Here is a 22,629-nt window from a genome sequence, read left to right as displayed (position 1 = left end):
ACAGCGGTAGGGCGTTTGCCTTACACGCAGCCAACATGGCCGACCCAAGTTCAATTCCTCCACCCCTCTCGGAGAGCCCAGCAAGCTGCTGAGAGTATCTCGCCCGCACGGCAGAGCCTGGCAAGCTACCTGTGATGTATTCGATATGCCAAACACAGTAACAAGTCTCACGATGGAGACGTTACTGGGCCCACTCAAGCAAATCGATGAACAACGGGAGGACAGTGACAGTGACCACAGACCAGTGAGAGCATCCAGTGCTTATTCTTCTGACTTACTTCATTAACATAAGACCCTCCATTCCATCCGTATTGCAGCAAATTGCATGACTTTATCATTCCTCGGGACTGAGAGTATTCCATTGTGTGTATATACTACAGCTTTTTTGTACATTCTGCTGTCGTTGAACACCTGGGTTGTTTCCAAAACCTGACTGTTGTACTATGTGCCACAGCGAATAGAGGTGTGGATATAAAATGGGTGATTTTGCATCTTATGGGCAGATTCCAGAGGGATCACTGAGTCATATAGTAGTTCTGTTGTTAGCATGATCCCTCCAGTATTTCCAGATGTGGCTCAACTCCCAACCTTTGAAAAAAAATATAAAGATATCTTAGACTTAATTAATTATTGGGGGACCACCCCCTGCAGTGCTCAGGCTTTTCTCTTGATTCTGTGCTCAGGGTCTCTCCTGGTCATGTAGTCTGTGTGGAGATTGAATCAGGGTTGGCAGCATGCAAGGCAAGTGCCTTAATTTCTGTACCATTTTGTGTTAAAAGTGGGTGCCTTTAAAATCACTTAAAATATTAAAAGTAGTTTTCTTGATCATTTTATAAAACAATTTTCCTTGATCTTACTTTGCCAACCCAGTTTGATCCTTGACACTCCATGTGGTCCCCTGAGAGCCACCAGGAGTGACTGCAGTGTTCAGAGCCAGGAAAAGTAAGCTCTGAGCACTGCTGGGTGCATGCTGGATATTAACCCTACGTTTTTCAGGCTTCACCAGTGAATTGCCAGATTCACTTTTTCTCCTCCCAGAGAAGCTTTCAGTGCTCTTGAGAGCACCCCTAAACCCCTGAGTTTATCTTTAACCTTTCCTTTGTGCTTTATCTCTCATTGTCACGGTTTCCCAAGTCAGTCATGGTTACTTATAAGCCAAAACTTAGGTGACTCTGGACTTTGTATTTGAAGCGAATTACTTGCTTTTCTATTTGCCCTATAGCCTTTTTTATATTTTACTAGAGAGCAATACTCTTTTCTTAAACACAGAAAGACTGTTAATTCTATGTTCCTAACATTTGGGACTTGATTGACTCTAAAATATATCTCCTCCTGGGCATGCATCATAATTAGTTGACTCAGGCTTCTGTTGCTGTAGTTCTTAACATCCCAAAAAGTAGGTTCTGCCATGGACCTGGGATGGACCCAGAGCGAGTGGCGAAGCTACCAGCACTGAAATGGGGCAGTCTAGAAAGCATAAATGCATGGTCTTGATGCAAGCTGTTATGACTTAAGAGACAGGAACTGATTTGAGGACTTAGTCTGGGACTTATGGTAAAAGCCTTGCTTGCCTCAGAGCCCAGAGAACTACGTTTTGCAACCTATATCTCTTACTGTGTTTATCCAAATAACTGCAAGTATTACTAAGAAATAAACTTAGGGGCTGGAGTGATAGCACAGCGAGTAGGGCATTTGCCTTGCATGTGGCCGACCTGGGTTCAATCCCCGGTATCCCATATGGTGCCCCAAGCACCGCCAGGAGTAATTCCTGAGTGCAGAGCCAGGAATAACCCCTGAGCATCACTAGGTGTGACCCAAAAAAGAAATAAAAAGAAAATAAACTTAATTTTTTTAATATGTACAGCTAAAGGGAAAAAGAAAAGCAATATAGAGGTCCCTGGGAAACAGAGTGTCTCCTGAGTTTATCCCCCCAAGAGAATTGCCTCCCCTGAAACGCTTTCACTCTGTAAATGATCAATCATACCTATGTGCAGTCCTATACCTTGGCCCCCCTCAGATGTTCTATAAGCATTCTAACAGCTCTGCTCTACACGGGCCATTTTTGCCATCTATCTCTGAGTCCCCCATCTCTCGTTGTCTCCCTGCTGGAGAGGCCAGGGAGGAAGTTCTTGGCCACCAAACACATGCGCCATGCACCCCCACATGCACCCCCACACTTTGTGAACTCACAGGTTGTGGCCCCAAAGCAAAAACAAATTAAAGTCTTAATTTTCCTGTTACACTGGGGGCATTTGCGCTTAAGTTGAAAATCTTGGTATTTAAAATGTTGGTGCCTTTTAGAGACATGCAAAGCAGTGACCCCAATTACTGACTGACTGGTACTGGTATTACTGTATCAGTTAGTAATCATTGTATAAATCACTAGCTTCGCTTAAGACTATCCTTGACAAAGCCAAATAATAACAATAACAACAACTTTTGGAAGTCTTGGGGGCCATACCCAATGGTACTCAAGACTTCCTCTGTGCTCAGGGATCACTCCTTGTGGTGCTCTGAGGATCATGTGCAGTGCCAGGGATTGAATCTACAACAGTTGTGTGCAAATTAAGCCCTTTCCTGCTGCACTCTCTCTCCAACACAATAACACTTTATTGAATATTAACAACAAGAAAAAGTTAGTTCTCCGGACCTGGGCTCCAGGCCTGCCTCTCCACGGAGATGGGAGAGAGCAGAAGACTGTGAAGTGAGAGTGTAATGCCATGCTCCTGAGTTTCTCGGGAGGACTGAGGGAGAATGCTGGGGACTGCAGAGACAGTACAGGGGCTAAGGGATTTGCCTTGCTGCAGCCACAGAATAATGGTTCAAATCCCCAGCACCACATATGGTCCCCCAAGCACCACACAGAGCCAGATGTAGCACCTGAACACTGCGGTGGTGACACCTCCGTCCCCCAAAGAAAGAAAATGCTGGGGTTAGCCATGTGCATGCATAGGACCCAAGTTCAAGTCTTAGCACCCCATGACACCCTTAGCACTGTGGGGCGTAGTCCCAGTGGCCCCTACCCCCCCAGAGCCGCAATACGAGCTGTCTCACCAGGCCGAGCTTTAAACTGCCTGTCCCCACTGACTAAGCATTGCTAGGAGTGGCCTCCAGTTCCCTGAGCTCTACTTGGGAGAACCCTCAAACTAAAATGCTCTGAGTTGTCATATGGTTCAAACTCATTTAATTTCTGCTCTAATTAACAGCTAACATTTTTTGTGGGATGCAGTCACACCTGGCAGTGCTCAGGGGCTGTTTCTCTCTCTCTCTCTTTTTTTTTTTTTGCTTTTTGGGTCACACCCAGCAATGCACAGGGGTTACTCCTGGCTCTGCACTCAGGAGTTACTCCTGGCGGTGCTCAGGGGACCATATGGGATGCTGGGAATTGAACCCGGGTCGGCTGCATGCAAGGCAAACGCCCTACCCACTGTGCTATCTCTCCAGCCCCAGGGGGCTGTTTCTCACTCGTAAATAGGGGGTCACTCCCAGCAATGCTTAGTGATGCTTAGGGGATCATGCAATGCCAAGGAGGGATCCTGGGTCTTCCTCATGTGAAGCATCGAAACCCAGGAGAGATGACTGGAGGGGGGGCATCTATGCACACTCACTGGATTCCAGCTGAGGAAGTAAACAGCATCCTTGACCGTGACAACAGCTGACAGACCAGCCTGTCGCTCAGCTCCAGGACTCACTGTGGCACAGCACCGGGGATGCAACCTGGCTTGGCTGCATGCAAGGAAAGTGTCTTAGCCACTGGACTATCACTCCAGCCTCTAGTTTGTGCTTTTATTCCTTTTACAAATTATCATCTTGAGGGGCTGGAGTGATAGCACAGCAGGTAGGGCGTTTGCCTTGCACGCGGCCGACCCAGGTTCGATTCCCAGCATCCCATATGGTCCCCTGAGCACCGCCAGGGATAATTCCTGAGTGCAGAGCCAGGAGTGACCCTTGTGCATTGCCAGGTGTGACCCCCCCAAAAAAAATTATCATCTTGAGCTCTCCCAGCAGTCCCTAGGAGCCCAGGGGCCACTGACTGGGTATCTAGTGGTCCCTTTGAGGTATGTTCCTAGCCCTGAGAGTCAGTGTATTTTATTATTGCGGGCAGGTGTGTGTGTGTGTGTGTGTGTGTGTGTGTGTGTGTGTGTGTGTGGTGGAGTGTGGCGGTAGAGTTGGGTCATACCCCTAGTGCTTAGGCCTTACTCCTGACTCTGTTCTCAGGGGTCACTCCTAGTGGTGCTCAGGTGACCATACATGTTGCAGGGAATTCTGTACACAGGGATCTGCAGAAGTTGGCCATGCCAGGGCTCCACCTTCCCCCTGAGCCTGGCTCCATCCAGCCTTCCTGCGCTAGGCATCCAAAGCAGCCTTGCTCATTAAACAGAGGGCCCTTCGTGTACTGATCTATGTCAGGAGCCTGGCCTGTGAAAGTCAGGCACCCAAGCAGCTTATCTGGAGAGCATGGATCTTGGTGATCTGCCACAGGAAGGTGGTAATACAGCTCTTCTTTGAAAGTGCTCCGAGGTGTTTAGGAGTTGGAAGGGGTGCAGTTGACGTGCTGGTGTTTGGTGTTGAGGCTTGGGTACCCTTCCAGACTCAGGGCAACGCCAAGGTCACGTTCCCCTGCGCACTCTGACTCCAGCCGGGCCAGGGAGCAATGCTGAGCCTCCCAGCAGAGCTCTGCCGGCCTGTTTTCAGTGACTTTCTGAGGCCTGGCCAGACGCCAGTGGCTTTGTGTCTCCGACAATTCAGTCCGTTCCTTTGCCTGTTTTGTTTGCTCTCCAGGGCAGTGGGATCGGGTCCAGCAGGCGGGCGCCACCCCTGTGGGGAGGACCAAGAACAGCTGACTGCCGATTTGCTCACGTGACTGCTCGGGGTCACTCCCTGCCCCGCCATCCCCCTGTCCGGGTGGGCACTTCGGAGGGCTCCTACGGGGAGGGCCACCAGGGAGGCCACCAGGGGGCAGTAGGACGCGGCCCGCAGAGAGTTGCTCGGATAATCAGTTGCTCTCATCGCCGGTCTGCCTGCCAGCAGGCGGGTCAGGTGCGGGGCCAGCTGAGAGGTTGCACTCAGCCCTTCTTGGCAGGGGGACCCTGAATCCCACGGCCCCCTCCGCTCCACCTCCCCAAAGGCGGCTCTGGGCCTGGCCTGGCCCTTCCTTCCTCTGTTTCTCGGCCTTCCCTCCCCCTCCCCTGCAAGCCCTTTCCCCTTGCTCTCTGCTGACCCAGCAGCCTGCAGCAGCGGGGCGTGGTGGGATTAATCAGTGACAGGAAGCCACCTCTGGCAGAGCGGGAGTGGACAGAGTGGTCAGGACTGGCCCAAGAGTCGTCTGCCTGCAGCTGCTCACCCCCTACTCCTGTCATGGGCCACTTCGGGGCCCTCCTCTTCCTGCTGGGGGCACTGGGGGCCCTCGCAGAGGTCTGTGGTGAGTAACCAGATCGTCCCTGGGTCAACTTCCTGCTAGGTCTTGAGGAGGCCGGACCCTGCGGTCCAAGTCCCTCAGTGGAGCTGGACCAGCTGAGGCCTTTTGGGGGAGGGGATCAGGTGGTGGCTGCAATTTATCTGGCCCTCTGTGCCCCCACAGAAATTTGAGCTCGGCTGGATGTTAGCATTGAGTCCAATTAGTTAAGCTTGTTTGGTTTTGTTTGCGTTGGGGGAACCTCTTCCTGCTTTGGTGCTCAGGGATCACTCCGGGCAGTGCTCAGGGGACCACGAGGTACCGGGTCTAGAACCCGGGCCCCTGGGGGTGCAGAGCCTGCCCTCCAGCTCCCTGCGACCTCTCACCCAAGCACATGGTACTGAGACTCTGTTTCTCCTTATCAGACACAACGGCCTCCATTAAATCATTGATTCACTGCTTCACTTCTTCATTCTGTCTAGGTGCTGGGTTAGGGGTGTGAGAGAACAAAACCAGATCTAACCCGCCCTCCTGATGACTCTGGGGCCGGCCTGGGAAGTCACGAATTGTGTTGGGGGGCTGTGGTGTGTGCCAGTGGAAGCCGCCCCGCCGCAGAGAACAGGGAGGCAGGGGTGCAGGGATCCGGGGGTGAGCTCAGGGAGGTTGTCCGAGGTACACCAGGAACACGGGAAGGGAAGGGGGAGGTGAGTAGGAGACATTTGCCTCCGACTCCACACTGAGGGCCGGGCTGCTCGATTTCTAGGTCAAGGGCTTGAGCCTCCGGGGCCCTCCCTTTGTGAGTCTGAGCAGTTGAGCAGGAGGGAAGGAGCAGAAAGAGAATCTCTGCCCTCTGCAACCTTGGCTGCTCTTCCCGAACTCCACCGGGCAAATGTGCTCAGCCCAGGGGTTCCCGGGAGCCTGGAGAAACCAGGTGGGCGATTCTTATCCCAGTGACCGGTGAATTGGGCAGAGCCCAGTGCGGCTCTCCCCGCTGCCAAGGCTTCCCAGGAAGTCTTGGGCCTGCGGTTCCCCCAGCAGTCAGACCCCTGGGTCCTGACTGCCTGTGCAGATAGCCCCCCACCCCCACGCCCCAGGCAGTGCTGAGGCCACAGCTCCCTTCCCTCACTGGATGTGATCCTTCCCATACTAACCATACGCCTGACCCCACAAGAACCCCCTTCTCAGGGGGCCTAGAGAGCCCCGGACTGGGTTTGGGGGTACAATCCACTGCTGGTCTCATTTTCTGTCAAATGGGCCAGACAACTTCCCTGTGTCCCTCCTGTGTCCCTCCTGGGTGTGTGGGTCCAGCCCACTGCAGCTGCTGCCCTGAGGCTGGGAGGGCTTCAAGGATCACTTTACTACTTATCACTTGAGGACACAGGAATGATGAGGACACAGCCCGCATCGCCTCAAGCTGCATGAACCCCGGGGACCACTAGCAGCTGACGGGGACCACTAGCAGCTGACGTTGTGCTGTGGCTTAATTAACACAAATTTCAGTGCCCGGTTTCAGCATGTTCATGCAGGTGCATTAAGGGGATTGTGCGCTCCCAGGCCATAGACTGTCCGTGTCCATCTGACCTTTGCAGGCAGAGCAGGTCAGCTGTGTGCAGAGACCTTTGGGGAGGGAGGGAATTTCTCCAGAGCCACTTTTATGACATGCATGAATCTTCCTGAACCCAGGTTTCATACTGAATTGTGCTCTTCAGCCTCTTTCTGGCTCCAGTGCCTCTTCTTATCACTCCTAAGCCTGGGGCTGACTCATGAGGCTGGAGGTCAGAGGCCCTTGGGAAGAGCGGAGAACCAGGCGGAGAGATCTAGAGACTGACTCAAACCAATGGAGGTAGACAGAGCAAAGCAATCCCCCCACCCCACCCCCCTACTGTTTCCCTCTCCTAGTAACAGATTTGCTGATTTGGGGAGACAGGCATATGAAGATGAGACCCAGACAAGGAAAGATGGGAGGCACGTGAGAGTAACACCACGTTGTCCGGAAGCAGAGCCTTCTGTCTGCAGGTCCTTGACTCTGTCCCCTGGGAGGGCAACCATCTAGCCTACAGGGACGTCACCCAGACCAGGTAGCTTTGGAGTGCTAGGGAAGGCAGTAAGTGGAGGAAAAGCCCAAATGCTTTCAAGGCAGTTCTGCAGCCCAGATCTCTTCCCCAGGGAGGAAGATGGCTGCACGCAGGTGCTGAGAAATATCCCCGATATTTAATATGTAGCACTGTCCTCCCGTTGTTCATCAATTTGCTTGAGCAGGCACCAGTAACGTCTCCATTGTGAGACTTGTTGTTACTGTTTTTGGCATATCGAATATGCCACAGGGAGCTTGCCAGGCTCTGCTGTGTAGACAGGATACTCTTGGTAGCTTGCCGGGCTCTCCGAGAGGGATGGAGGAATCGAACCCGGGTCGGCTGCGTGCAAGGCAAATGCCCTACCCGCTGTACTATCGTTCTAGATATTTAATATAATGCACTTTACTGCACTGTCCTCCCGTTGTTCATTGATTTGCTCGAGTGGGCCCAGTAACGTCTCCATCGTGAGACTTGTTGTTACTGTGTTTGGCATATTGAGTACGTCACGGGTAGCTTGCCAGGCTTTGCTGTGCAGGCGAGATACTCTCAGTAGCTAGCCGGGCTCTCCAAGAGGGGCGGAGGAATCGAACCTGGCTCGACTGGGCCAGCTGCGTGCAATGCAAACGCCCTACCACTGTGTTATCGCTCCAGCCCATTTAATATAATAATATTATATTATATCATATTATATTATGGGATAATTAATTTAATACAATTATCCCATATTTAATATAATAATATCCATACTACTTCCACCCTGGCATTTTGGTCATACTGTTTCAGGTAAATCCCACTGCTCCCCACCCCAGAAAGATGGTTGCAGGGGCTGGAGTGATAGTACAGTGGGGTGGGTGTTTGTCTTGCACATGGCCAACATGGGTTCAGTCTTTGGCATCTCAGGTATGATTCCTGAGTGCAGAGCTGCCTGGCTCCCCACAGTGGCTGTTTGTCTGCTGGTGGGTTTGTCCCACTCCGTTCATATTCCAGCTCAGCAGTGCTTGATTGGACCGGAAGCCACCAGGGTTCTACCCAACTAGTGACTTGGGCGGGACGGGATTGGCAAGGCCTGTGCTTGACCACTTGAAGCACATCCCTAACATTGTATATGCTGCCCATTTCTCTTGATGGGTCCAAGTTTTTGTTCATGGCAGGAACGTGTGTTCAGGAAACAGGGATTTTGCAGGCAGGCCAGGAGTTGGCCCTTCAGCCTCCTGGAAGATGCACGTGACTCTGAATTTCTATTTCCTCTTTTGGGCAAAGTAATGATGGGTGAATCCACATTACAGGCTCAGGTCACACGTGGTGTCTGGGGTGCAGCAGAAAGGCAGATGTCCAGTCTCTGCTGCACCTGGCCTCAGTTTCCTGCCCTTGGCAATTCACCACCTCTCCCGGGGCCAGTCCAACAACTCTTTCAGGGAGCAGCACCTCTCAGCCCCAACTCGCTTCCTTGCATAGAGCCCAGCTTTCATACTAATAGGGTGTGTGCTGGGTGGAGGTGACATTGGGGCCTTTATTCTCTGGTAAAGTTGGAGCTTTTCCTGTTTGTGTGGTTTCACATAGCCTGTTCTCTTTCCTAAGAAATACCAGAGGTGGACAGAAAGCTGGTGGAGAGACTGGGCCAGCGTGTCTTGCCCTGGGTGGACCTGCAGTCTTCGGAGCACCTGAACCCCAGTCTCTACGTGGGCCTGCGCCTTTCCAGCCTCCAAGCTGGGTTCCAGGAGGAAGCCTACCTGCACAGCCTCAAGCTGCATTACCAGCAGAGCCTCCTGGGGTCTGGCGCAATCCTTTCTTCTTTTTCCCTGTATCTTCTCAACATCCCATGAGACAGGAGAGCTATATTCTAGTCGGGCATTGTCATTGCTTTGTTGGGAGATCTTGGGCAAGACTCCTCTAGGTCTTATTTTATAGAAGGGTTTGATTTGACTAGAGCAGAGATACTTGTAGTGGGCCTTTGCACCCACCTGTACTGGAGGCAGGCATCGCTAATCCATGACCACACTCTCCACACTGAGCCCAGAAGGAACTTCTGTCCTGCTCCCCTCCCATGCCTGAGCAGACATCACTAGTCTATGACCATACTCTCCACGCTGACATCAGTAGCACCTGGTTCTTTCAGCACTCCCTTTCTAGGGGATTTTACAGAGATGCCTTTTCTGAGGTCCAGCAGGGATCTGGATGAGAGAATTAGGAACAATCACAAACCCTCACCTGAAGGGGACTCTCACTTGGAAAGAGGGCACAGGACTAGGAGAAAGAAAGGGGACAAGATGTGAGTGAAATGCGGTCAAAGGGTGAGGTAGGACCAGAGAGACAGTCTAATATACTGACATGAAACACAAGTGGCTTGTACTTGAATGAGCCTTAAAACAAACTGCAGCTTCAATATCAATGTATGAAGGCACTTGACTTGCTTGTTGCTGAGCCTTGTTTAACTGCCAACACTGACACCACGTGGTGTAGCCCCTGAACACTACAGAAGCAACCCCCTAAGCATTGCTGGTCATCACCTAACAACCCCCCCCCCAATAACACACAAGTGGTGAGGCAGGCCCCAGTCATTTGGATGCAAGAGCCCTCAGAATTTAGCTTGAGGTTTAATTTTCGCTTTTAATGAACTGTGTGGTGTGCGGATCACATTCATACATAGCTCACAGCTGCTTTTGCTGGTCTGAGCAAAGTTCTCAACTGTTAGGGTCTCCTCCTGCTGTGTGATGGAGGTTGGGGTGGGTAGGGGGAGCTCAAGCCAGGCTTGCCTCATGTCACTTTCTCAGGGAACCTCTGTCACTGATCTGTCCCTAGGTGTGCCCTGGATGATGAGGGCAGCAACTGCCAGGCCAAGCCCTCCATGGGCCACCTGGCTCTCTACCTGCTCGCTCTCAGGGCCAACTGCGAGTTTGTTGGGGGCCGCAAGGGCGACAGACTGGTCTCACAGTTGAAGCGGTACCTGGAAGATGAGAAGCAGACCATTGGTAAGGGACAGGGAGTGCCAGGTTGGGAGAGAGGGTTGGGGGGAGCAGCTAGCATCAGGTAACATCTTCTGGAGAAGAATCTAGATCAAAATGGATATTTCTTCCCAGGTCTCTTTCTCACCCTCTTTCTCACCCTTTCCACCTAGAGCTCAGGTCTACCCCACTTTCGCCCCCCTCCCCTCCCTTGATCAAGGCTTTCCTGCATCCCACATGCACATTTCCAGCAAGTCTTGCTGTACAGATGCCAGATGGACCCGGCTCCTCACTTCTGGGACACAGTGTCCTTGCTGCTTACTGCTGAGCCTTTCTTTGCTAGTTTTCCTGCTTCCCAAAATGACCCCAGCGTACCCCTGACACAGCAGTAGTTTAAATATACACATGATCATGTCATCTGCTGACACGCCACAGGGGCTGCTCACCGCGGTGCTCAAAACCCTCTGCCTGGCCTCTCTGCTCCTTTCAGTTCCCCGGGCTTGGCTCAGCCACGCCCCGGTCCCTCTGTGGACCCCAGCTACTCTCAACAACCAGGGTTCTCATATCTGTCTATATGCAAACATACGCGTATATAAGTTCTGACTCCTGCTCCGCCTTTAGCTCCCCCTGCCCACCTACCACCCTCCCAGCATTTCTTCTGTAAAAAATCCTGCCCTGACTCTCCATCTCCTCAAAGAGTCGCTCTATGAACCCATGGCCCTCCATGTCGAGTCCAGTTCTCAACCTGCCCTCACTGGGCAGGGCTGCGGGGTGGCGGGGGGCCTGTCCCCGAATTCCCACCACCAGTCCAGCCCATGAAGCTGAGCAGCAAGTAGGGGTCAGTGGAAAGGAGGGAGGGAGAGACCCTTCAAATGTGGTCAGTGGGGCTCCATGAGCTGGCAGGGCTCATGGTTAGGAGGGGCAGAGAGGTAACCCCGCAGCCCTTCAACCCTCTTCTCCTTCTAGGGCACAGTCACAAAGGCCACCCCCACACCAGCTACTACCAGTACGGCCTGGGCATCCTGGCCCTGTGCGTGCACCGGAAGCAGGTCCACGACAGCGTGGTGGGCAAACTCCTGTACGCTGTGGAGCATGACCACCCTGTGCACCAGGGTCACCTCTCTGTGGGTGAGTGGGCCTGTTCCTGCCCGTGTCCCTCTCCCCTGCCCGCTTACCTCTCCGGGGGAGCCCCCACTCCCCTTCCCTGGGCCATAGGAGCGGCTGGGAGTCAAGTTGGATGGAGACTGGGATGCCAGCCCTCGCTCCAGCCCACATTCATCCACCTCGGGCACCTTGAGCAAGCCAACCGGCGCTCCAGTGGCCCTGTGAAAGAAACTTCTAGTAGCATTTTGATAGGGGGTGCCTTGTAGAAAAAGGCTTGACAATGAGCCCATGTGGAGAAGCCTCTGGGGATATGGCTGTCACCCAATTCTCATCACCACTGGGACGTCTGTATCGAGTATTTGGAGATCTGGGTTTTTTTTTTGCTTTTTGGGTCACACCCAGCAATGCTCAGGGGTTACTCCTGGCTCTGCACTCAGGAATTACTCCTGGAAGTGCTTGGGGGACCATCTGGGATGCTGGGAATTGAACTCTGGTCCGCCGCGTGCAAGGCAGACGCCCTGCCCACTGTGCTATCGCTCCAGCACCTGGATCTGTTTTCTGTCTGTGTGAACTTGGCCTCGTGGCTCCAGGGCCTCTCCGGGCCAGTGCTCTGTGAGTGGAGCATGAGTCGCACAGGGCTGGGGCAGAGGCAGGGGGATAGAGGAGGAAAGAAGGCAGCCAGGTGGGGAGCTTGTCCGGCCTCAGAGCACAGAAACACTGAGTGCGGGCGTGTTTAGTCATCAAGGAGCTGGCAGAGCTGTGGAGTTGGGATGCAAGAAAGCCCCGAGGCAGGCTGGGGATGTGGCTCCCTGGCAGAGCACTCACCCACAGAGCCCCTCAGGAACCACCAGGAATGACCCCTGAGCACTAAAATGTGAGTAGCCCCTGAGCCCAACCTGGTGTGCCTCCCACCAAAAACAGAATCCTCCAAATGAAGAAGCACCCAGGGATGTTGGACCTACAGACCCACGGTCCAGAGTCTGATCCCCAGCACTTCCGGGGGTTGACCATGGTGGTCGCTGAGCACCGCCCCCTCTACCCTCACCACCCCCCAAGAATAATAGGCCCAGATAGCGACCACCAGGATCTCTTTAATCTGTCTCAGAGAAGTGGCAGAGGCTTTGGACCTTGGAATGCTTCCCTGATGATTCTAAAATGTAGGGAGGTTTGAGAAGATGCCAGCCTCTCCCATTTCCCCCTCTGTCCTCTGTCCTCTGTCCTAGTTGTCTGGGGATCAATCCATTTCCAGGGCCACCAAGTCTCCTCTGTCCAAACCAAGAAAGTCCTGGACAAGCTGGGATGAGTTGATTCCCTGGGGGACTTTTTTTTTTCTTTTTGAGTCACACCCGGCAATGCACAGGGGTTACTCCTGTCTCTACACTCAGGAGTTATCCCTGGCAGTGCTCAGGGGACCATATGGGATGCTGCGTATCGAACCCGGGTTGGCTGCGTGCAAAGCAAACGTCCTATCCGCTGTGCTATTGCTCCAGCCCCTGAGGGGGACTTTTGTAAAATGCTCATTGGGGGGCTAGAGGGATAGCACAGTAGGTAAGGCATTTGCCTTGCATGTGGCCAGCCTGGGTTTGATTCCCAGCATCCCATATCGTCCCCCGAGCACTGCCAGGAGTAATTCCTGAGTGCATGAGCCAGGAATAACCCCTATGCAATGCCGGGTGTGACCCAAAAAGCCAAAAAAAAAAAAAGATGCTCATTGGACCACATCAGCCCCTTCTCCCAGCCCTCCTGTGACTGCCCATTGCCCCCCCAGGGCCTGCTGCACTGAGCCCCCTTGGCTGCCCAGCCCATCCTGTATCTGTGCCCTGCAGATTCAGCCGCCATGGCGGGCTTGGCCTTCACTTGCCTGGAGCGCGCCGATCTCAACCCTAACCTGAGTACCCGGATGGCCTTGGCTGTCAAGACAGCACGAGAGAAGATCCTGAAGACCCAGACCCCAGAGGGCTACTTTGGGAATGTCTACAGCACCCCGCTAGCTCTGCAGGTGGGCAAGGCCGTGCTCCAGCCACCTAGTGGCTGGTGGCAGTAGGTGGGGACCTGGCCCGTCCTTGCCACTGACCTTCCTCCCTCTCTCTGTTCTCTCACCAGTTGTTGATGACCTCCCCGATGCCTGGGGTTGAGTTGGGCGCAGCGTGCCTTAAGGCTAGGGCTGCTCTGGTAGCCAGCATTCAAGACGGAAACTTCGAGAACGTTCTCATGATTTCTCAGTTGCTGCCTGTCCTGAACAGCAGGAACTATGTGGATCTCCTCTCCCCAGACTGCTGGGCACCAAGAGGTAGCTGAGCCTTTGACAGAGCCTGGCCCCTTGCAGACTGCACGGCTCTCACTCATGGCTGTGTGGCCCAGTGAGGGCCGGTGGCGGGCCCTGATATGCTGAGTTCACCTGGGTTTGCGGGTATGCTGAGGACACTCTGGCCCCTGAGAGGAGGTGACAATTACTGGGAGCTCACAGGGAGATACAAATGGAGATCCCAAGCCTTGACTCTCCAGCCCTTTGTGGTGGTAGCACAGGATTGTTTGAACGGCCCGAGAGATGGAGAGAGACTGGAAACTGCGCTGTGTGTGCAGCGGCTGTGGGTTTGATTCCCACCACCACAGGGGTCAACAAACAGGGAGCTGGGATTATTCTCTGAGCACTCACTCCCAGGTGTGGCCCCAGACCTATTCTTTTTTTTTTTTAAATGGTCATTGCCACGGTCCTCCCGTTGTTCATCGATTTGCTCAAGTGGGCCCAGTAATGTCCCCCTTGTGACAATTGTTACTGTGTTTGGCATATCGAATACCTCACAGGGAGCTTTCCAGGCTTTGCCATGCAGGCGAGATACTCTCGGTAGCTTGCCGGGCTCTCCGAGAGGGGCGGAGGAATCGAACTCGGGTCGGCCATGTTGGCTGTGTGCAAGGCAAACGCCCTACCGCTGTGCTATCGCTCCAGCTCCCAAGCCCAGGCACTATATATATATGACCCCCTTAGCACCTTCAGGAGTGATCCTTAAGCATAGAGCAGGCATAAACCCAGAGCACAGCTGGTGTGGCCACAAAACTAACAGATTCCAATGGATGGATAAAAGAGATAAATGGGAAGAATGGGAGAGAAAAAGAAAAGAGAATGAGAGAGAGAAAGAACGAGAGGGGCTGGAGCGATAGTACAGTGATGTTCCTGTAGTACAGATGCTTCCTTTGCACGTGGCTGACCTGGGTTCAACTCCTGGCTTTCCATATGGTACACTGAGCACCCCTGGGAGTAATTCCTGAGTGCAGAGGCAAGAGTTACCCCTGAACATCGCTATGTGGCCCAAAAACAAACCAACAAAACCAACCAACCAACAAAAACAGAGAGAGGGAGGGAGAAAGAAAGACAGAAAGAGAAAAGGAAGGGGGGAAGAAGAGACAGGGAGAAAGAAAACGAAAGGAAAGGAAAGGAAGAAGGAAGAAAGAAGGAGGGAGGAAGGAAGGAGGGAAACATTTTGGTTATCTCTGATGCATCATGGTGAACCCAATTCACAGGTGAATCTCGGCTTCATCTGGGAGGAAGTCAGTGGGATTTTCCAGTGGAGAAGAGAGAAGGGAGGTCAGGGTGGAAAGGCAGGGAGGTCGTAAGAGACGGGAATGGGAGGGGGCAGGGTCTTATGGGAGCATAAAGGAGTCTGGTAGGCAGGAGATCTGAGCACAGGCTTTGCAGGCTGCAGGCCCGGGTCCACCCCCAGCACCACATAGTCCCTGAGCACAGAGCTCGAAGTAGTCCCGAATGCCACCATGGTCACCCAAAAACCAAGAGAACAAAACAAAAAAGAGAAAAGGGGAAGTGACTCTCAGAGGTAACATGGAAGAGTTGTAAGAGTAAAGGGATATTCCAGAAAAAGGCTTCTGCGACGCTAAGTGGCAGATGGGTGGAAGAGGGGATAGTGTCCAGGGAGAAAGGAGGACTGATGCCCACACCCTCTGCCCTCACACCCGTTGCTCCTGTCTCTCCAACACAGCCACACTGGAACCCGCCACAGAGACCCCTGCAGAGGGCCGTGTGCTCGGGGACATCCGGGTCATGCTGAGGGTTCGCAGCGTCGTGCCACCGTACAGCCACTTCATCCATGTCCCTGCTGGGGCCTCCTTGGAAGATGTTCTGAGGAAGGCACAGGAGCTTGGAGGATTCACGTGAGAACCCCCAACCCCCAACTGCCCGGTCCTCAGCCCACCTGGTCCCACATCCTTGAAACTAGGTCACATAAGAAACAGGGGAGGAGGGCTGGAGCGATAGCACAGTGGGTAGGGCGTTTGCCTTGGATGTGGCCAACCCAGGTTCAATTCCCAGCATCCCATATGATCCCCTGAGCACCACCAGGAGTAATTCCTGAGTGCAGAGCCAGAAGTAATCCCTGTGCATCACCGGGTGTGATGCAAGAGAGGAAAGAAAGAAAGAAAGAAAGAAAGAAAGAAAGAAAGAAAGAAAGAAAGAAAGAAAGAAAGAGGGAGGGGTGGAGGAGGATGTTCCCTTGGGAGACCCCCTCCCCCCATCATTCCTTACTCACCCCGCAGTCGGGAGCTGTGGGCAGCTGCGTCACATGTTCTGGGACTAGCACGCCACGGGGAGACCCTGCTCTGTGAATGGAAGTTCACATGCATCGAGAATGCGAGAATGTGATGTGGACTTTGTACACTGAAGGGCTGGCACTTAGGGAACCAGGTGGTGCTGGGGCTCAAACCCAGGACTCCTGCATGCCACACATTCACTCCTGTCCTCTGAGCCATCTGCCCAGCCCAAAAGGAGTCTTGGGGCTGGAGAAATAGTATAGTGGGTAAAGCACTTGTCTTGCCTACAGTCAACCCTGCTTCCACCCCCTAGCCTTCACACATGGTCCCCTATCAAGGTTACTCCTGAGAACCGAGCAAGGAATAGCCTCTGAGCACTGAGGGTTGTGCCACCCCCGCCCCGGAACTCTTATGAAATGATCAGGGTTTAATTCCAGTGATTAAACCCCCCTAGGCAAAGCCTAGGAGCTCGGACACCGTCCTTCACCTGTCTTCTCACCCTGAGCTTGGGCAAGTGTGGGGGCGGCCATTTCCAGATGGATGCTGTCAGATTATCTCGCTCCCTAGAGCAGAGGGGGTGGGGCTCATGTTGTCACTGGGGAATGTGACCCCGAGAAGCCAAGGGCCGTCCACCATGACGCCCCAACCCAGGCTTCTCTTGTAACAGGGCACACCTCGGTGTGAGAGCCCTGGTGTCTGTCCCCAGCTACCACTCTCAAGGGACAGCAGCCAGGGAGAGCTCCCCATCCCACTCGGGGGTCCTCTGAGCTGGCGACTGTCAGCCCAGAGCTATGCAAAGACCCGTTGAGAGGACGGGCTGGGACAGTCCCCGCTGGAAGGATTCTGTGCAGAGAGAACTTGGATGCTCGGTCCAGCTGACCATTTAGCCTCTTTCTAGCCTCTAATTCAGTGTGTTTCAAGGGTCGGGGGCACATATGGATATTCCAAGGGGACCACAGGTGAAAAGGGGCTGGGACTGTGACATGAGATTCAGGAGACAGTGGGTAGGAGGTGGTGGTGGGGGACCCACAGGAAGGAAACAGGTTGAAAAGCATCTACAGTAGAGAAAGGCAAAAGCTAAGAACTGGCCCTCTGGACAGTTATAAATTCTAAGTAACTCTGCCAAGGAAATCTTTTTTTGTCCCTTTAATTTGGGAGGGCGGGGCACGGAGCCTGTGCCCAGAGGTTTCCAGGGGCTATTCCTGACTGCTCAATAGTGACGCTGGCGGTGCCCAGGAGACCATGTCCACACAGAGTATGCTGGGGGTTCCAACCTGGGTCAGGCTGACGTGGCCACCTGCAGGGCTAGTGCCTTTGTTCTGTATCATTATCACTCTGGCACCAATTAAAATTTAAAATGCATAAAACCAGGTCAAGGAAATGGCTGAAAGGGCTGCTTTGCTCACGGGAGGCCTGGCCTGAGGTCCAGCACCACATGGTCCCCAAGCCCCACTGGGGATAGTGCCTGAGGAAGGCGAGGTCTGAATGACCCCTGAGTACCTCCTGGTGTGGCCCAACACAGAAAAACTAGAGCAAAACAAGCCACTTTATTAAACCAGCCACGCTGAAACTAGGGCCTTCCTGTTCAGATGAGAAGCAGGATGATGGCGGGCTTGGAGTGGGCAGCGCTCACTCAATGTTCACTGATTGAGTCCCCACCAGGCCTGAGTTTGCACAGGCCACTGCAGCCTCGCCTCTGTTCCCGACTACGTGCACCTCTTTTTCCTCCCTGGGTGCCTGCAGCGTTCAAGGCAGTATGGGGGAGGGGCAGGGAGGGGTGGGGGAGGGGGAGGCACACAGTCCCGATGGCCACACACCCCGGTCTCTTTGGTTACCCAGAATCTGCTGGTCTTCAGGTTATCGTGTGTCATCAAAATGGAGAATGTGAAAGTGGACGTCTTTGTTCAGAACGCCCCGACCTCTGACACTGACCTGAGAACAGAGACTCTTGGGAGTGGGTGCAGACGCCTGATCTGCCTCCGGGCCCAGCAGGAAGGCCACGTTCACAGCACAGGGATACACAGCAGAGGAAGTTAGACCAGAGAGAAAGAGGGAAGAACAGAAAGGGAGAGAGGGATGGGGTGGCGAGACAGTAGAGAGGTTAAGGTATTTGCCTTGCATCCTGCAGACCCCGGTTCTATCCCCAGCACCCTAGCAGAGGGTCCCTTGCGTACTGCCAGAGTGACTCCTGAGAACAGGCCTAGGAATAGCCCCTGTGAACTACTGGGTGTGACACCAACCTCCTCCCCAGCCCCGCCTCAAAAAAAAAAGATTGAAATGGAAGAAGAGAGGAGAAGAACTAAGGTGAAAGAGAAAGAAAAGTTGGGCCCAGCGTGATAGTACAAGAGTAGGGCGCTTTCCTTGCATGTGGCCAACCCAGATTCAATCCCTGGCATCCCCACACAGTTCCCTTAGTGATCCCTAAGGGTAAAGTCAGGAGTGAGCCCTTCTCACTGCCAGGGGTGACCCAAAAATCAAAGGCAAGGCAGGGGGAGGGAGGGTACGGAGGGAGAGAGAGAAAGAAAGAGGAGAGAAAAGGAGAATTTGACATGCCCAGGGAAGGGTTCCGAGCAGACACGTGGCCCCACAGTGCTAGGGAATGCGAAAAGACTGCTCCGTGGCCCACCCACTTTCCCTCTGAGTCTCCCGAGTATGGGCTTTCTACACTCCCTCCCTTTCTTTGGGGTACACACTATTTGTGCACCCACACACTTGACTTTGGTGCTTGTCTGAGCTCATCCTCTGGTTGGCAGTATTGGGGCCCCCACTGTCAGAGCTGGCAGTGTGGGACAGTACAGGACATCAAACACAAAGCCTCTGGCAGCTCCTGGGCTGTCCTGGGCTCCTGAGTGCACATCCTAGAAATAGTTTAGTTTAGTTTGTTTTGGGGGCCACACCCATGGTGCTCAGGGCTTACGCCCGGCTCTGCACTCAGGAATCACTCTGGCAGTGTGTAGGGGACCCTTTGGGTTGCCGGAGATAGAACCTGGGTTCATCATGTGCGAGGCAAGAGCCCCACCCGCTATACCACTACTCGGCCCCAATTGCTAGGAGTTTTTAAGACTGTAAAAACTATCCTTCTCTAAGACCCAAACACTTGTCAAGCCTTTTGGGGGCAAGGAGGACTCGACTCTGGTGTTTCAAGAGGATCCTTTAGCAGTGGCGGCCTGATGGAAGTATGTAAAGTGGGGGAGGAGGGAGGAGTCCCCAATGCTAGGCTCAGAACCCTAATCCTCTCTGGCGATGGGAAGCATGGCGAGTAGAATCAGAGAGAAGACTGAGCAAGCCAACACCCAAAAAGGAGAGCCACCAGGCCAAGGAGACAGCGGGAAGAGTTGAAGCACACTTGGCTTATATGAGATCAGGGTTCAATCCCCAGTACAGCCAGGAGTAACCCCTGAGCATGGCCACGTATAATTCCCACCTCTTCCCCCCCCCCAAAAAAAAAACCTCAAAAAATAAAACCAACCAAAACAATACCAAGAGAAAGGTATGCCACGGAGCCTTGGAACCTTTCGAATCTTGCCAGTACTCTGTCCCTGTGTGCAACGTGCCAGCTTCCCTCTGCCAGCAGATTTCACCCTCTCTCACTGGACAGGGATGAGGACAGCAGCTTCTCATCAGATGAGGCAGCTGGTACCTGAGTGGACAGTGTCCACTAGCATCAGGGGGCTGGAGAGAGCGTGGAGGTGGGGCCCAGGGGGAACCAGCTGGGTTGGGCGGGTGACTGCCTGGGGGGAGGGGGGACAGCAAGACTTTCCTGTGACCACTTCTGCCCTGGGGAGGATGGGAACAAGTCTTTTTTGGAGGGAAGGGTTCTATGGGAGCACACCAAATGGTACTCAGGGATGACTCCTGGCTCTGCACTCAGGGGACCAGCTGCAGCATCAGGGATCGCAGCAGGGTCAGCCTCATGCAAAACAAGCTCGTAATTTTCTGTACTACCTCTCCAGCCCCAATGTCACCTTTTCTCCCTCTTCACCTTCCCCCTGGCAGGTACAGAACCCAGGCCACCTTATCCGGCCCCTACCTGACGTCAGTGATGGGAAAGGAAGTTGGGGAGCATGAGTTCTGGCAGCTCCTTCGAGACCCTGACACGCCCCTGTTGCAAGGTGAGTGGGGTGGCCAGCCACCTCCAGGGGTGTCCCTGACCCCACCCTCAGAGCACAGCTCCCTGACTCCCCCCAGACTTTCCTGGTTCAGCCCCGGCCCTGGACAGTCCAGGGGGCTAGTAGTTGATTCTACTGATTTCTGAGAACCATGACGTGTATGACTATGGCAACTCTAGGACATCAGAGAGCAAGGAAAATTTGAGACTTTCCCCAGTTCACTGCCCAGAAATTTCTTCCTTTAATTCTTTTGTTTGTTTGTTTGTTTTATGGGTCACACCTGCAGATGCACAGGGGTTAATCCTGGCTCATGCACTCAGGAATTATTCCTGGCAGTGCTTGGGGGACCATGTGGGATGCTGGGAATCTAACCTGGGTTGGCTGCGTGCAAGGCAAACGCCCTCCCCGCTGTGCTATTACTCCAGCTCCCTTCCTTTAATTCTTGAGGTGTATTCTTCCAGGTAGTTCTTCATTTTGTTCTGTCCTGGTGGGGGGGGGGGGGGGATGGCGTACCTGGCATGGCTCAGGGACTTCTCCTTCACTCCCTCACTCATTGCTTGGGGATCGCTCCTGTCAGTGTTCAGGCAACCAAGCAGTGCCAGGGATCAAACCCAGACTTCCTGTGTGCAAATCTCCAGCCCATTGATCTGTCTCCCTGGATCCTAGACAATTTTTTTTCTTTACTTTGGTTTTTGGCCCCACCTAGTGGTGTTCAGGGCTTACTCAGGCTCTGTGCTCTGGGATCACTCGGGGAACCATATGTGGTGCAGAGGATCTAACCAGGGTCAGCTGCATGCAAGGCGAACACCTTATCTGCTATAATATCTCTTTTGCCCCCAGATAATTTTTTGAACATTCACATTTGTTTTTTCATTAAAATGAAATCATATTGGGGCTGGAGCAATAGCACAGTGGGTAGGGCGTTTGCCTTGCATGCGACCAACCTGGGTTCAATTCCCAGGATCCCATATGGTTCCCTGAGCACCGCCAGGGGTAATTCCTGAGTGCAGAGCCAGGAGTAACCCCTGTGCATCTCTGGGTGTGACCCAAAAAAGCAAAAAAAAAAAATTCAAAAGAAAGTTGTCCAATAGAAATAAAATCGAACCTGGGCTGGAGCCATAGTACAGCGGGTAAGGCACTTGCCGTGCATGTAGCTGACCCAGGTTCAATTTCTGGCATCCCATATGGTCCCCTGAGCACTACCAGGAGTGATCCCTGAGCACAGAGCCAGGAGTAAGCCCTAAGCGCCACTATCTATGACCACCCAACTGCCAAAAAAAAAGGGGGGGTTGACAGATGGAGCACCCCAGCTCTAGCCTTCATCACCCGAAAGGGCTGAACTGGACTAGGAGGTCTGAGAGGGCCGCTGAACCCCCTATGAGGCAGACAAGGATCATAAGTCCTCTCTGTATCTTGCCCCTCCCCCACCCATGACCTCTGTCCCAGTTCCCTGGGAGGAAGAGGAGGATCCAGCTGTTGACCTCAGTGTCACCCACGTTTCAGAAAAATGAGACCCTGCGGCCCTCACAGAGGGTACCGAACTGAGCCAAAGTCCCACCACTAGTGGACCACAGAGTGGGGCCCTTCACCCCACGTGTTGCTGAAGCCTTGCTCCTTCCTTGGAGTGAAGGGAACTTCGCTCGAGGCCCAGGCTCTCCCTCCACACCACTCCGGCAGGCCCCTTTCCGATGGCCCCTCGGGATCTCTGAGGACAAGGACCCTGCACTCAGGGTTCATCAGCACCCCTGGTTCCTTTCTCCCCCTGCAGCCCCTCCACCTGGCTATCCTCTACCCCGACTCTCTGTGGGATCCCCCCCCCACACACACACACTGCAAAATGAGCTGGTAATGGTGGGGCTAGGCCCTGGGGGGAGGAGGAGGAACTGGGGATTTGGAGCTGAGTTCGGTCTCCAGATAGCTGCCAGCTCCCTCCCGCCAGCATGTCTCACGGGCCCTGGCCTCCAGTGGCGTCCCAGGAGATGAGGCTGCCTTGTTCACTGCGCCCCACCATCCCCTGATGTTTCCGCAGGTATTGCTGAATACAGACCTGAGGATGGAGAAACCATCGAGCTGCGATTGGTCAGCTGGTAGCTGTAGACTCTGGGCTTCCACCTGACCCTGCCCACCACATGCTAGAAACCAATGACCCCTGGTAACCCCTGTCTGCATCCCCAGGAAGGTTCTAAGTCACTACTCAGCCGGGCGGGTGGTGCCAAGCAGAGTCCCCCAAGTGGCCCCTGAAGGTCACCCGCTGTCTGGAAGTCCCGAAATGTCAGAGACTGCTCAGCATAGGAGGGTCCCTTGGGCCGCTGGTGCAGTGGGACCCACCCCCTCCTCTCCGACTTGCTGCAGCACTGCTGGCAGGGAATCAGAGGTCAGCTCCTGAACAATCTATTAAAGCCTTGACCGTGCCCTGGCTGCTCCATCCTGAGGCCTTGGGCTGTGGGTGGGTATGACACTGGCGG

General features: G+C 53.7%; 2 protein-coding genes across 2 annotated transcripts in view; one reads left to right on the top strand and one right to left on the bottom strand.

Moving 5' to 3' along the window:
• Positions 1-22,629, bottom strand: part of GAL3ST1 (galactose-3-O-sulfotransferase 1) — a 237,885-nt gene that overhangs the window by 43,332 nt on the left and 171,924 nt on the right. The gene's annotated exons all lie outside the window — the stretch shown is intronic.
• TCN2 (transcobalamin 2) lies at positions 5,090-22,575 on the top strand. The gene is made up of 9 exons (XM_056116533.1): positions 5,090-5,422; positions 9,049-9,241; positions 10,270-10,439; positions 11,379-11,540; positions 13,343-13,515; positions 13,620-13,806; positions 15,509-15,680; positions 20,052-20,167; positions 22,194-22,575. The coding sequence occupies exons 1-9, from the start codon at positions 5,359-5,361 to the stop codon at positions 22,253-22,255; spliced, it is 1,299 nt and encodes a 432-aa protein (XP_055972508.1). The 5' UTR covers positions 5,090-5,358; the 3' UTR covers positions 22,256-22,575.

The sequence above is a fragment of the Sorex fumeus genome, unplaced genomic scaffold (genome assembly GCF_029834395.1).
Source record: "Sorex fumeus unplaced genomic scaffold, SorFum_2.1 ptg000032l, whole genome shotgun sequence".
Lineage (NCBI taxonomy): Eukaryota > Metazoa > Chordata > Mammalia > Eulipotyphla > Soricidae > Sorex > Sorex fumeus.
This window is presented reverse-complemented; position numbering and strand designations above follow the sequence as displayed.

What these genes read in the sequence shown, in the direction of transcription:
- TCN2 (XM_056116533.1), top strand. Translation starts at nt 5,359, where the DNA reads ATGGGCCACTTCGGGGCCCTCCTCTTCCTGCTGGGGGCACTGGGGGCC. An exon ending in CCAGGGTCACCTCTCTGTGG is followed by an intron (nt 11,541 to 13,342) that starts GTGAGTGGGCCT and finishes TGTGCCCTGCAG; the next exon opens with ATTCAGCCGCCATGGCGGGC. An exon ending in CAGGAGCTTGGAGGATTCAC is followed by an intron (nt 15,681 to 20,051) that starts GTGAGAACCCCC and finishes TCCCCCTGGCAG; the next exon opens with GTACAGAACCCAGGCCACCT.